This window comes from Salmo salar, chromosome ssa08 (assembly GCF_905237065.1).
Source record: "Salmo salar chromosome ssa08, Ssal_v3.1, whole genome shotgun sequence".
NCBI lineage: Eukaryota > Metazoa > Chordata > Actinopteri > Salmoniformes > Salmonidae > Salmo > Salmo salar.
The window spans coordinates 21629813-21644392 of NC_059449.1; the positions used below are offsets into that span (position 1 = coordinate 21629813).

The window sequence follows — 14580 nt, forward strand, 5'->3', positions numbered from 1 at the left end:
CAGACTTACAGACTTTATGTAGCTTGCGGGACCAGCAAATATATTGTTGTCACACAAAAAAAGATTGACAACACCACACCTGCTGTGTCCAAAACGGCATCCAATCCTCTTTAAAGGGCACTACTTTTGACCAGGGCACATCGTGCTTTGGTCAAAAGCAACTCACCATATAAGGAACACAGTGTCATTTGAAACACATCACAGGAACTTTTGTTTTTCAGCCCGATCTAAAGAGAGAACATTTAGAGGCCTGTTAATACACCACTGGTCTGGAGCAAGACAGAGACCAGCCAGATACCAGTTGTGGTATCATTAACCTGTGTACAGACAGATACCAGTGCTGGATGAACTGAAACCAGTTACAGAGGGAGAGAGACCAGCTGCAAAACGAGAGAGACCAATAGAAAACTGAAAAAATTGTTACAGGAGTGTTACATTGCACAGACTAAAGAAAGGTCTAAATCAGTCTAACTCTTGTTGTATCACTCAATACCTATTGTCAATATTAAGATGTACAGTTCATTATGTAGCATTTCTTGTAGGCTGTACACAAATATCTCTCTCCCTCTTTTACCCATGCTTCTGCTAATTTTATTTCTTTTTTCATTATCAATTTTTATCATAAATAACTTTTATAAGAAGAACAAAGGCACAGATTAATAAATAAAGGAACAATGTTCTACCAGTTTCCTGATTGAATGTGAGTCACGGAGTGCGAGCCATAATGTCACTTCCTTATGAACAATGTCACATATAGTTATTGCGAAATATGACGTCATGCTTGAAAGTGATTGGATACTTAAAACGTTCTTTCAATTGCAGTGGACCACAGACAGACATCAGACACCAATGGAAACCCATATCAGAGCAACTACTCAACTACTAGTCACTGAAGATAGAATCATACAGTAGATATTGCCATTAGGAGTCAGTTAGAAAGGTAATCATACAGTAGATATTACCATTAGGAGTCAGTTAGAAAGGTAATCGTTAGTTAATACTATAAGTAAAAATCATATATACTACAATAAAAGGTCAGAGACTGAATTAGCTGATTAATTGATTGGGGTAATCATTGATATTTCGTACAGTTAGTAAAGATGGCCAACTACGTCAACAAACAGATGATTGAATTAAACAAAGTTAATGAAGAAAACCATAACAGAGCAACGAGGAGCGTGAAGACTGAGACCCATCTCTTGGGTACAAAGAATGATCTTCCTCTCTCACACAGGCAGATGCAGACAGGTATGAACGCACAAACCGAACGCACACACGTATGCTGGCACACTAATAGCACATCATAGAAAAACACTTGTACGTTTTTTATTGTTCTGTCTTCTGTGTCGTTCAGTTGGTACAGAGCCTGAGGTTTGCAACCTGCTGGGGTCACGTACACTAAAATGCATCAATTCAATATTGGAACTATGTAGAACTATTTAATAAGATCAATTGAAATAATCTTTATAACAACAACACAGTGGACACCCCACCACTGTTTTTGGTAAACAGCTGAGGGGCTGGTAACCTGAAACAGGCTCTGTGCACCTGGTGACCTGTCCGTTTTTTCCGCTCAGAGAGACGTAACCACTCTCAGAAAAATGTACGCTGCAGAAATGTAACCACTCTCAAATTCATAGACAGAGCTATGTATGACTGGTACTGTATGTAATTCATAGACAGGGCTATGTATGACTGGTACTGTATGTAATTCATAGACAGAGCTATGTATGACTGGTACTGTATGTAATTCATAGACAGAGCTATGTATGACTGGTACTCTATGTCATTCATAGACAGAGCTATGTATGACTGGTACTCTATGTAATTCATAGACAGAGCTATGTATGACTGGTACTGTATGTAATTCATAGACAGAGCTATGTTTGCAAGGACTGACCATCCATGGGATCAAAATAATAGTTTTACCCATCTGAGGCTACACAGTGTTTGTTAACAGTTCCATGGTAGAACAAGCTGATATTTTGAGTCCTGATGGGGTTAGAAAGTTAAGCTCATGAGGCATTTACAGTATAAGTTACATTATTCAAGAATCAATGGTGAAATATAATGAATTTAAAGTAAAGAATAATGATATAGCATTCGTGATTGCAACCTTAAATCATGCTATAGCAATCACAGATAACCTTTTAAATCATGCTTCATCTATATTGTGTAATTTTGGTAATTTCTTCATACAGTAGCTTCCTGTTTATCAGATTTGAGATAACCACAAGCTTTAGAAAACTGTTGCTTCCAACCGTAACTCAATGAAGCAATGGAAATGTTTGGTTCTCAGAATTCTAATCAAAGTCTTTAGTGATGTAAGATGATGTTAGTTCTGTTTTCATCATAACATTGGATTGTGTGTGTGTGTGTGTGTGTGTGTGTGTGTGTGTGTGTGTGTGTGTGTGTGTGTGTGTGTGTGTGTGTGTGTGTGTGTGTGTGTGTGTGTGTGTGTGTGTGTTCCTCTGCAGATGGAAGACTCTACAGGCTGGCTGCTGTGTGTTTTGGAGTGCTGTGTGTTCTACAAGTCATTCTCAACATCTCCCTGAGACTGGCTTTCTGTGAGTGAGGCTTTGTCCCAGCTGATACCCCACTATCACAGTACTTTTGACAGTGCACTATATTGGGAATACGGTGTCATTTGGGACCTCGTACTGGAAACTATTTCAGTCAAAGTCAAGCACTGCCAAAAATGTGACAACAAAAACTAAAAAAACTGCATCAGCTCGACTTGAGTACACAAACCATGTCTACAGTGCATTCGGGAAGTATTCAGACACCTTCACTTTTTCCACATTTTGTTAAGTTACAGCCTTTTTCTAAAATTGATGAGGGGAAAAAAATATTAAATCAATCTACACACAATACCGCATAATGACAAAGTGAAAACAGGTTAGTAGAATATTTTCCAAATGTATATAAAAAAAAGATACCTTATTTACATAAGTATTCAGACCCTTTGCTATTAGACTCAAAATTGAGCTCAGGTGTATCCTGTTTCCGTTGATCATCCTTGAGATGTTTCTACAACTTTATTGGAGTCCACCTGTGGAAATTCAATTGTTTGGACTTGATTTGGAAATGCATGCACCTGTCTTTATAAGGTCCCACAGTTGACAGTGCATGTTAAAGCAAAAACCAAGCCATGAGGTCGAAGGAGTTGTCCATAGAGCTCCGAGACAGGATTGTGTCGGGGCACAACTCTGGGGAAGGGTACCAAGGAATTTCTGCAGCATTGATGGTCCCCAAGAGCACTGTAGCCTCCATCATTCTTAAAGACACTTCCTAGAGCTGGCCGCCTGGCCAAACTGAGCAATAGGGGGAGAAGGGCCTTGGTCAGGGAGAGTTCCTCTGTGGAGATGGGAGAACCTTCCAGAAGGACAACAATCTCTGCAGCACTCCACCAATCAGGCCTTTATGGTGGTGTGGCCAGACGGAAGCCACTCCTCAGTAAAAGGCAATTGACAGACAACGCAGGAGTGGCTTCGGGACAAGTCTCTGAATGTCCTTTAGAGGCCCAGCCAAAGCTCTGACTTGAACCCGATCAAACACCTCTGGAGAGACTTAAAAATAGCTGTGCATCGATGCTCCCCATCCAACCTGACAGAGGTTGAGAGGATCTGCAGAGAAAAATGGGAGAAACTCTCCAAATACAGGTGTGCCAAGCTTGTATAATCATACCCAACAAATCTCAAGTCTGTAATAGCTGCCAAAGGTGCTTCAACAAAGTGCTGAGTAAACGGTCAGAATAATTATGTGTATGTGATATCTGTTTTTTGTTTTCAATAAAGTTGCAAAAATGTCTACAAAACTGTTTTTGCTTTATCATTATGGGGTATTGTGTGTAGATTGATGAGGGGAGAAAACAATTTAATACATTTTAGAATAAGGCTGTAAAATGCTTAGTATAAGCCTGGGATATCAACCATTCAAAGTTGGCCTTAGTGGGAGTGACCATAGAATTATATGTAAGTGACCTTACTGAGTAAAATATTTGCCATTAGGCCATGTCCTTTGCTAGCAAAAACATTCCCCCTGGTCGTCACTAGTTAACACAGCCACAAAGTCAGATTATGGCTAAGCCCTAATTTCTCTTCTTAAAATGTGCTTTTAAACCTAACCTAACTAATGAAGGCCAAGTTTGATGCATTGGTCCACCAGACCTTCTGAGCATTTGGGCGGAAGTGTCTGGGAACAAGATTAGGTGTAATGTGACTAAAATGACTTAACTTTAGAGCGTCCATCCTTCAGCACAGCATGTCACCCTTTCTATGTTTATATCATATTCAACATAGTTCGTTATGTCACATTTAAGATGGGTGATTTTTTTCAAGACCTTCCGACACCAAGTTAGGCATAACTCATTTCAAAATTGGCAAACATCAATGTCAATATTGAAAGAAGATTCTTCACGTTTTAGTGGGGAAATGTCCACACTGCATGCCAATCATCTCAGTCATTATGAGAATATGCAATTAGATTTCTTGAATTACTGTTTCGTGAGTGAATTAATCAGTAGCTATATGCTTCAATCCTTTCCAGATAACAGAGGCAACGTAACTGCATCAAAATACCTGCTACAGACCAGTTACAACACCCTGAGTGAAGAGGGAGACCAGCTACAGACCAGTAACAACACTCTGAATGAAGAGAGAGACCAGCTACAGACCAGTTACAACACCCTGACTAAAGAGAGAGACCAGCTACAGACCAGTTACAACACCCTGACTGAAGAGAGAGACCAGCTACAGACCAGTTACAACACCCTGACTGAAGAGAGAGACCAGCTACAGACCAGTTTCAAAACCCTGACTAAAGACATACACCAGCAATATAGGGAGAACAATGATCTCATGTCAAAGTTCTCTATTCTGAGTGAGTTCACCTAATAAATGATCATAATATCACATATCTAATATGCTGTAAACTTGTGTTTATATTGTTCAATAATAGGTGCAGAATAATAAGATGAGAATTCATGTTTCTGTCTTGTAGAACAAACGTGTCCTGAAGGCTGGCAGAAGTTTGAATCCAGTTGGTACTTCCTGTCTACTGTGAAAAAACCCTGGGAAGAGAGCAGAGAGGACTGTCTGGAGAGAGGAGCAGACATGGTTATCATAAACAGTGATATGGAACAGGTGAGAGAGAATCAAACATATCTTTGTCAGTAATGTATCTTCCAGTATTTAACACATGTAGTCTATAGTAGTTGACAATATCAGTATCTTTCTCACCAACAGAAGTTTATCTGTGGCCTCAATAAGAGAGCCTGGATTGGTCTGACTGACTCTGTTACTGAGGGGACCTGGAAGTGGGTGGACGGCACCCCACTGACCACCCCAAGGTAAGAGACTACTGCTCTAAAATAGCACTGACCACCCGAAGGTAAGACACTATTGCTGTAATATCACTGACCACCCCAAAGTAAGAGAATAGTGCTCTATAATAACACTGACCACCACAAAGTAAGAGAATACTGCTCTATAATAACACTGACCACCCCAAGGTAAGAGACTACTGCTCTATAATAACACTGACCACCCCAAGGTGAGAGACTACTGATATAATAACACTGACCATCCCAAGGTAAGACACTACTGCTCTAATAACACTGACCACCCCAAGGTAAGAGACTACTGCTCTAATAACACTGACCACCCCAAGGTAAGAGACTACTGCTCTAATAACACTGACCACCCCAAGGTAAGAGACTACTGCTCTATAATAACACTGATCACCCCAAGGTAAGAGACTACTGCTCTATAATAACACTGACCACCCCAAGGTAAGAGACTACTGCTCTAATAACACTGACCACCCCAAGGTGAGAGACTACTGCTCTATAATAACACTGACCACCCCAAGGTGAGAGACTACTGCTCTATAATAACACTGACCACCCCAAGGTAAGACACTACTGCTCTATAATAAAACTGACCACCCCAAGGTGAGAGACTACTGCTCTATAATAACACTGACCACCCCAAGGTAAGAGACTACTGCTCTATAATAACACTGACCACCCCAAGGTAAGAGACTAATGCTCTATAATAACACTGACCACCCCAGGGTGACAGACTACTGCTCTATAATATCTCTGTTACTGAGGGGACCTGGAAATGGGTGGACGGCACCCCACTGACCACCCCAAGGTAAGACACTACTGCTCTAACAACACTGACCACCCCAAGGTGAGAGACTACTGCTCTATAATAACACTGACCACCCCAAGGTAAGAGACTACCGCTCTATAATAACACTGACCACCCCAAGGTAAGAGACTACTGCTCTATAATAACACTGACCAACCCAAGGTAAGAGACTACTGCTCTATAATAACACTGACCACCCCAAGGTAAGAGACTACTGCTCTATAATAACACTGATCACCCCAAGGTAAGAGACTACTGCTCTATAATAACACTGATCACCCAAGGTAAGGGACTACTGCTCTATAATAACACTGACCACCCCAAGGTAAGAGACTACTGCTCTATAATAACACTGACCACCCCAAAGTAAGAGACTAATGCTCTAATATAACACTGACCACCCCAAGGTAAGAGACTACTGCTCTAATAACACTGACCACCCCAAGGTGAGAGACTACTGATATAATAACACTGATCACCCCAAGGTAAGAGACTACTGCTCTATAATAACACTGACCACCCCAAGGTAAGAGACTACTGCTCTATAATAACACTGACCATCCCAAGGTAAGAGGCTACTGCTCTATAATAACACTGACCATCCCAAGGTGAGAGACTACTGCTCTAATAACACTGACCACCCCAAGGTAAGAGACTACTGCTCTAATAACACTGACCACCCCAAGGTAAGAGACTACTGCTCTAATAACACTGACCACCCCAAGGTAAGAGACTACTGCTCTATAATAACACTGATCACCCCAAGGTAAGAGACTACTGCTCTATAATAACACTGACCACCCCAAGGTAAGAGACTACTGCTCTAATAACACTGACCACCCCAAGGTAAGACACTACTGCTCTATAATAACACTGACCACCCCAAGGTGAGAGACTACTGCTCTATAATAACACTGACTACCCCAAGGTGAGAGACTACTGCTCTATAATAACACTGACCACTACAAGGTAAGAGACTACTGCTCTAATAACACTGACCACCCCAAGGTAAGAGACTACTGCTCTATAATAACACTGACCACCCCAAGGTGAGAGACTACTGCTCTATAATAACACTGACCACCCCAAGGTAAGAGACTACTGCTCTAATAACACTGACCACCCCAAGGTAAGACACTACTGCTCTATAATAACACTGACCACCCCAAGGTGAGAGACTACTGCTCTATAATAACACTGACTACCCCAAGGTGAGAGACTACTGCTCTATAATAACACTGACCACTACAAGGTAAGAGACTACTGCTCTAATAACACTGACCACCCCAAGGTAAGAGACTACTGCTCTATAATAACACTGACCACCCCAAGGTAAGAGACTACTGCTCTATAATAACACTGACCACCCCAAGGTAAGAGACTAATGCTCTATAATAACACTGACCACCCCAGGGTGACAGACTACTGCTCTATAATAACTCTGTTACTGAGGGGATCTGGAAATGGGTGGACGGCACCCCACTGACCACCCCAAGGTAAGACACTACTGCTCTAAAAACACTGACCACCCCAAGGTGAGAGACTACTGCTCTATAATAACACTGACCACCCCAAGGTAAGACTCTACCGCTCTATAATAACACTGACCACCCCAAGGTAAGAGACTACTGCTCTATAATAACACTGACCACCCCAAGGTAAGAGACTACTGCTCTATAATAACACTGATCACCCCAAGGTAAGAGACTACTGCTCTATAATAACACTGATCACCCAAGGTAAGGGACTACTGCTCTATAATAACACTGACCACCCCAAGGTAAGAGACTACTGCTCTATAATAACACTGACCACCCCAAAGTAAGAGACTAATGCTCTAATATAACACTGACCACCCCAAGGTAAGAGACTACTGCTCTAATAACACTGACCACCCCAAGGTAAGGGACTACTGCTGTAATAACAGTGACCACAGTTTAAGGAGTAGGACTGATTCTCTGGGTTGTAATGACTACAAGGTGAGACTTGACCATCCAGGTGTGATAGAGACTTTTAACAAATAGCATATTGTTACAAATCATGTTCATGAAAAGTTTGTTTTCACTCATATATGTCATTCCACAAGCACTAAAGATATATCTTAAAATGTCATTAAAAAAATACAATAATGTTTTGGTTGTTGGTCCAATAAAGGCTATGCTCATATTAATACAGAAAAACATGTCTGTATTTACATTAACCCCTTTTTTTTGGTTTTTTTGCACTGACTCTCTTGCACTGACTCTATGCACACTCATTAGACTCTACCCACACATACTTACACTGATACTCAAACACACACATGTACACACAAAACACACACGCCACAATTCAGTCCCATTCAAAATCCTATTTCCCCTAACCCTAAACCTAACTCTAGCTCCTTACCCTAACCCTAGCTCCTAACCCTAAACCTAACTCTAGCTCCTTACCCTAACCCTAGCTCCTAACCCTAAACCTAACTCTAGCTCCTTACCCTAACCCTAGCTCCTAACCCTAAACCTAACTCCTTACCCTAACCCTTAATGTAATTCTAACCCTAACACTAATTCTAACCTTAACCCTAAACCCCTTAGAAATAGCATTTAATACACACACACACACACACACACACACACACACACACACACTTTTTCACAATCTTTCACATTCTTCACACTCACTGTGCTACTCTGTTTATTACATATCCTGTTTGCCTAGCCACTTTTTATTTTGTTGTGTTACTATTTTACTTTTTTATTTAGCAAATGTTTTATTCATTTTTTTTCTTACTGTTTAACTCTGCATTGTTGGGGAAGGACCCATAACTAAGCATTTCATGGTAAAGTTGTATTTCGCGCATGTGACAAAATACCATTTTTATTATTTTATTTTCTCTGTCTTGTTTAACCTGTAGTTACTGGCACTCACAGCAACCTGATAATGGTGGTGACAACCCAGCAAATCAGGAGAAGGACTGTGTTGAGCTGAACACAGTAACATGGCATCCTGTAAAGGCGTGGAATGACCTGTCATGTTTACACAATCGTTACTGGATTTGTGAGAAAGGGGTTTAACAACACCATGACTTCAGAGGAGGCTGGTGGGAGGACGCGCACATATACAGCACCCTATGCTGCACACAACTTCATTCTCTCTCTAAGACACAGACACACCAACACACTGTAAGTACTGTACTGGGGGGCAAAACAACCTGATTATGGTGGTGTACCAAGATATACTGTAACTAGGACTGTGCTGATGTTAATATTGGGTATTCTGTATAAATATTCTGACATATCATTTACCTCTCAACATAACTGGATTTGTGAAGAGTTATACAGTAGCTCATGATATAGTAGTGCTACAGTGCTAATGCATCTCTCTCTAGTTAAACAGTTTGTAGACATACTGTCATCTGTAAAATGCTTGTATTCACTGTTTTAATCAGAAACACGATATGTGATTTGCCATAGGCTTGTGCTTTTTTCATAATCAATTATTAGCATACATTTTTTTAGTAAAATGTACTAAGGCTCAGATTAAGTTAGAAGGAACCTAGCAGGTTTACCAGCTTCCTGATTGAATGTGATTGGATTGTTAAAACAATGTGACTTGCAGTTGGACACAGACGGAAGGCAGAACAGTACTGAGAGGATACATGCTGCACGCAGGCAGACACACACACACACACGCAGACACACACACACACAGACACACACACAGACACACACAGAGACACACACACACAGAGACACACAGAGACACACACACAGACACACACACAGAGACACAGAGACACACACAGAGACACACACAGAGACACACACAGAGACACACGTTTGAAGTTCCCCTTTTCTGATAAAGATGTAGACAGATGTCCCACACACACAGCTCTATATAACTCTTCACACAGACAGCATTTAAAAAGGCCATTGGTGGCATAGAGAGAGTTTGAGTTATAGTGTGAACTCCATTTGAAGGCCGCGGAAGCCACAAACAGGCCAGTCAAAGTGATAGGATGAAAGGCTGCACTCGTCACTACTTGTTGTCAAGCAGCTATCATGTTATATCACTTTGTTTAGAATATCCTGTCATGTTTAACTTCCTGAGTGAAGGTGATTGGATACTTAAAAAATGATATCAACTGTAGTGGACAACAGACAGAGATCAGAGAGGTACCTGGTGGAGATGCACATCAGAGCAACTATTTGTCACTGAAGTTAGAATCACACAGTAGATATTACCATTAGGAGTCAGTTAGAAAGGTAATCATACAGTAGATATTACCATTAGGAGTCAGTTAGAAAGGTAATCATACAGTAGATATTACCTTTAGGAGTCAATTAGAAAGGTAATCATACTGTTAGTTAAGATGGATGACTGAGTCAACAGACAGGTTATTGCATTAAACAAGGTTTTTGAAGAAAACCAGAATGCAGCAATGAGGAGAGTGAAGAGTGAGACCCATTGCTCAGGTAAGAACTAATAAATCTATCACACACACACACACACACTGACAACGACTTACAAAAATACATAACACAAAAACTCTGCAGGAAAATAGATAAAAGTATATATTTATATATTTTTTTTCTTTAAAAGGACAATCAGCAGTTGAAACTAAAAGAAAGCGTACTCCCCACCCCTGTTTCGATAAATAGCTGAAATTTAACCACTCTCAGCGCTAGGGATGACCATCCATTATATAAAAACTATAGTTTTGCGGCTATATAGTTACTTCATTTCCAAATATTGTATTAAAACAAGTATCTATTTTGGGTTCTGATGGGGTACAACAGTTAAAGAAACTCATGAGGCATTTATAAATTATATTGTTCAAGAATCAATCGTTAAATATCATAAATGTTTAGGACATAAACACATACGTAGCAACTACAGATTTCACTTTAAACATGCAAATATATGCTTCTTGATTTTGATATATTCAGGACTAGCATATTACTTGCCAGCCATTCTACAGCTGGCTGAAGCTCTTTGATAAGTGTTGCAGTGATTTCCCTTGCTGTGGTAGCTGCGTTGTATAATGTTGAATCATCAGCATACATTGACACACAGGCTTTACTCAGTGCTAGTGGTAGGTCATTAGAAAAAAGAGAAAAAAGTTAAGGGCCTAGAAAGCTGCTCTGGGGTATCCCAGACAACCTGGTTGATGTTAGAGAGGCTTCCAATAAGATAAGCAGAAGGTAAATAAAGTCCCCTGTATATATTCAATATGTTCATTAGTGATATAGATTTGTAAGAGACATATATAAGAAGGTGTATGTGTCTGGTGTATGAGGGTGGAACTTGTGATAGAAAAATGTGATATTTACCTGATTTGTTGGATATTTAACAGTTATTTACTTAACAAACAATATGACATTTCTGTCCTGCTAATGCTGTGTTTTATGGTCTCCACTCTAGCATCCTGCAGCTAATATGGGCGTTTGGTTTTACTTGAGATAGCTTGAGCTGACAATTGATTGACTTGGTGATAAAACCTACAGCTAGAATTCCAGCGACAGGATGTGGGATGGTTGTAACTGGGATAGAGAGGACTAGAACAAAGGCCTCAATGGTCCTTAGACATCCTGGCATCCGGTAAATTAGGCCAGGGTTGGGGGTTAAGATAACGCCAGGTGCAAATAAAGATAGGATGAGCCCAAAGTGGCTTATGGTGCCCCCCAATCTATATGGGAGGGGTGGAACCAAGCATTCTAGGTATTCGCTAAATAAACTGTGCATTGTCTGTAAAGGATAAGCTCTCAGCCTAACAGTCAGTCAAGACTGTTGGGCTGACGGTTTCATTATTGCAATAATTAATCAATATTAAATACAATGATTGTTTAAAGAAATGACCAAGTGACTCTAAGTACTAAATTTCCATGACAAACTTCCCCCAGTAGAGTAGGAAGTTTCTCAGGAATCATAGAAAGTTGAAAAGATGTAGAAAAAGGTGACCAGCTACAGACCAATTACAACAACCTGACTGAGGATAGAGACCAGCTACAGACCTGATACAACAACCTGCTAATTGACATGATGACAAATAGGAGAGAGTGAATGTTTGTTTATTGTAAGAAGTTTAATTTGTTTAATTATTCTATTGGAAAATGTATTTAGATGTCTTGTTTTCGACCCAAATCAATAAACAAAGTAAACAGCATCATCTTAGTTAATTTATTCATTTACTAGACCTACTGTTGACCAATTATTACTTGTGTTTGGGATGACAAAAGAAATAAAGCACAGAACAGAATGATCAAGGGATGATGATGAAGTTACACACAACTGTCTGGTTTACAAGGCTGAATCCCAAATGGCATCCTATTCCCAGTGTAGTGCACTTATAGAGAATAGGGTGCCATTTGTCTCACATCCCAATAGTCTCCTTCTTATTGGTGGATAGAGCCTTGAAACATCCTGTCACCAGCTTTGGGCCACAGACAGAGAACAGAGAAATACAGGTTTAGACTCATCCGACCAACTACTGCTCAGTCAGTTAGAAAGGTAATCATACAGTAGATATTACCATTAGGAGTCAGTTAGAAAGGTAATCATACAGTAGATATTACCATTAGGAGTCAGTTAGAAAGGTAATCATACAGTAGATATTACCATTAGTAGTCAGTTAGAAAGGTAATCATACAGTAGATATTACCATTAGTAGTCAGTTAGAAAGGTAATCATACAGTAGATATTACCATTAGGAGTCAGTTAGAAAGGTAATCATACAGTAGATATTACCATTAGGAGTCAGTTAGAAAGGTAATCATACAGTAGATATTACCATTAGGAGTCAGTTAGAAAGGTAATCATACAATAAGTTAATACTGTAAGTAAAAGTAAGTTACAATCATAAATATTACAATGAGAGGTCAGACAGACTTAATTAGTTGATTTATTGATTGATTGGTGTCATCATTGATATTCGGTTCAGTTACTTAAGATGGCCGACTACGTCAACAAACAGGTGATTGAATTCAACAAATGTATGGAAGAAAACCGGAACAGATTAACGAGGAGCGTGAAGACTGAAACCCATCTCTCAGGTAAGAACTAAATATTCTAAGTATCTTAGTCTCTCACACAGTAGCTGAGGCATGCAGGCAGGTCTGCACGTACAAACTGAACGCGTTCACGCACGCACACAAACACAAACTAGAAAAACACTTGTATATGTTTATTGTTCTGTCTTCTGGGTGGTTCAGTTGGTACGGAGCTTGGGGTTCAAAACCTGCTGATGTCACGTACACTAAAATGTATCAATTCAATGTATTTTTTTACTTCAGTTATTGAAACTGTTAGGAACTATTTAAATATGATTAATTGAAAATAACCTTTTTAAACAACAACACAGTGGACACCCTGCCTGAGGGGCTGGAGAAATGTAACAACTCTCAAATTCATAGAGAGAGCTACACTAAGTCTGCAAGGAGTGACCATTCATGATCAAAACGATAGTTTGAACCATTTGAGGCTGTGCAGTGTTTGTTTACAATTCCATTGTTTATAATTCCATGATAAAACAAGTTTATATTTGGGTTCTGATGGGGCTAGACAGTTAAACTAAGATCCTGAAGTATTTCTAAGTTACATTTTTCAAGAATCAATTCAGTAAATATTATGAATTTAAATTGAGGATCCATTTTTTTTTATATAGAAATCGCAGATTGACCCTTTAAATCATGCTATGGCTATATTGTGTTACTTTGGTCATTTCTTCATACAGTTGCTTCCGGTTTATCAGATTGGAGATGACCACAAGCTTGAGCAAACTGTTGCTGCCAACCCTCAAATTGGGGGGAAACCAATGACACATTGGAAATGTTTGGTTCTCAGAATAAGTTAGGGATCTGTGTTCTCTTTTAATCTTAATCATTAGTGATGATGGTGTGTGTGTCTGTCGGCGTGTGTGTGTGTGTGTGTGTGTGTGTGTGTGTGTGTGTGTGTGTGTGTGTGTGTGTGTGTGTGTGTCAGCGAGTGTGTGTTCCTCTGCAGAAGAACAGGACTCTACAGGCTGGCTGCTGTATGTTTTGGAGTGCTGTGTGTTCTACAAGTCATTCTCAACATCTCTCTGAGGATGGCTTTCTGTGAGTGAGGCTGTGTCAAAAATGACATCCTATTAGCGCTCTGGTAAAATGTAGTGCACTATATAGGGGATAGGGTGCCATTTGGGACTCTATCCCATTTGGGACACTATTCCATGTGTAGTGCATTACTTTTGACCAGGACCCATAGGACAGATATGTATTTTATTATCACACAATAGTTCTGTACTTACAGTGCAAGGATGATCACAATTCAGACTTGATGTTACATAACTTGTGGGAATGGTAGTTTGTCAATATTGTTGACACAAAAGATTATGTTGGCATGGTCCATGGAAAAAGTAGAGTCTACTGTGACTGGTGTGCCTGGTCTTGTGTAAGTCACTGAA

At 39.9% G+C, this 14580-nt stretch overlaps 1 protein-coding gene across 1 annotated transcript; it reads left to right on the top strand.

Moving 5' to 3' along the window:
• The first annotated feature begins 844 nt into the window (after positions 1-844).
• On the top strand, positions 845-12300 carry LOC123744214 (C-type lectin domain family 4 member M-like). Its single transcript, XM_045722981.1, has 6 exons — positions 845-1248; positions 2478-2567; positions 4549-4881; positions 5002-5144; positions 5247-5350; positions 9055-12300. Exons 1-6 carry the CDS (start codon positions 1101-1103, stop codon positions 9212-9214), a joined length of 978 nt encoding a protein of 325 aa, XP_045578937.1. The 5' UTR covers positions 845-1100; the 3' UTR covers positions 9215-12300.
• The last annotated feature ends 2280 nt before the right edge of the window (positions 12301-14580 follow it).

Excerpts from the sequence above, each read along its gene's own strand:
- LOC123744214 (XM_045722981.1), top strand. The coding sequence starts at position 1,101 with ATGGCCAACTACGTCAACAAACAGATGATTGAATTAAACAAAGTTAAT. Across the intron at positions 2,568-4,548 it reads CTCCCTGAGACTGGCTTTCT|ATAACAGAGGCAACGTAACT; the intron begins GTGAGTGAGGCT and ends AATCCTTTCCAG. Across the intron at positions 4,882-5,001 it reads GTCAAAGTTCTCTATTCTGA|AACAAACGTGTCCTGAAGGC; the intron begins GTGAGTTCACCT and ends TCTGTCTTGTAG.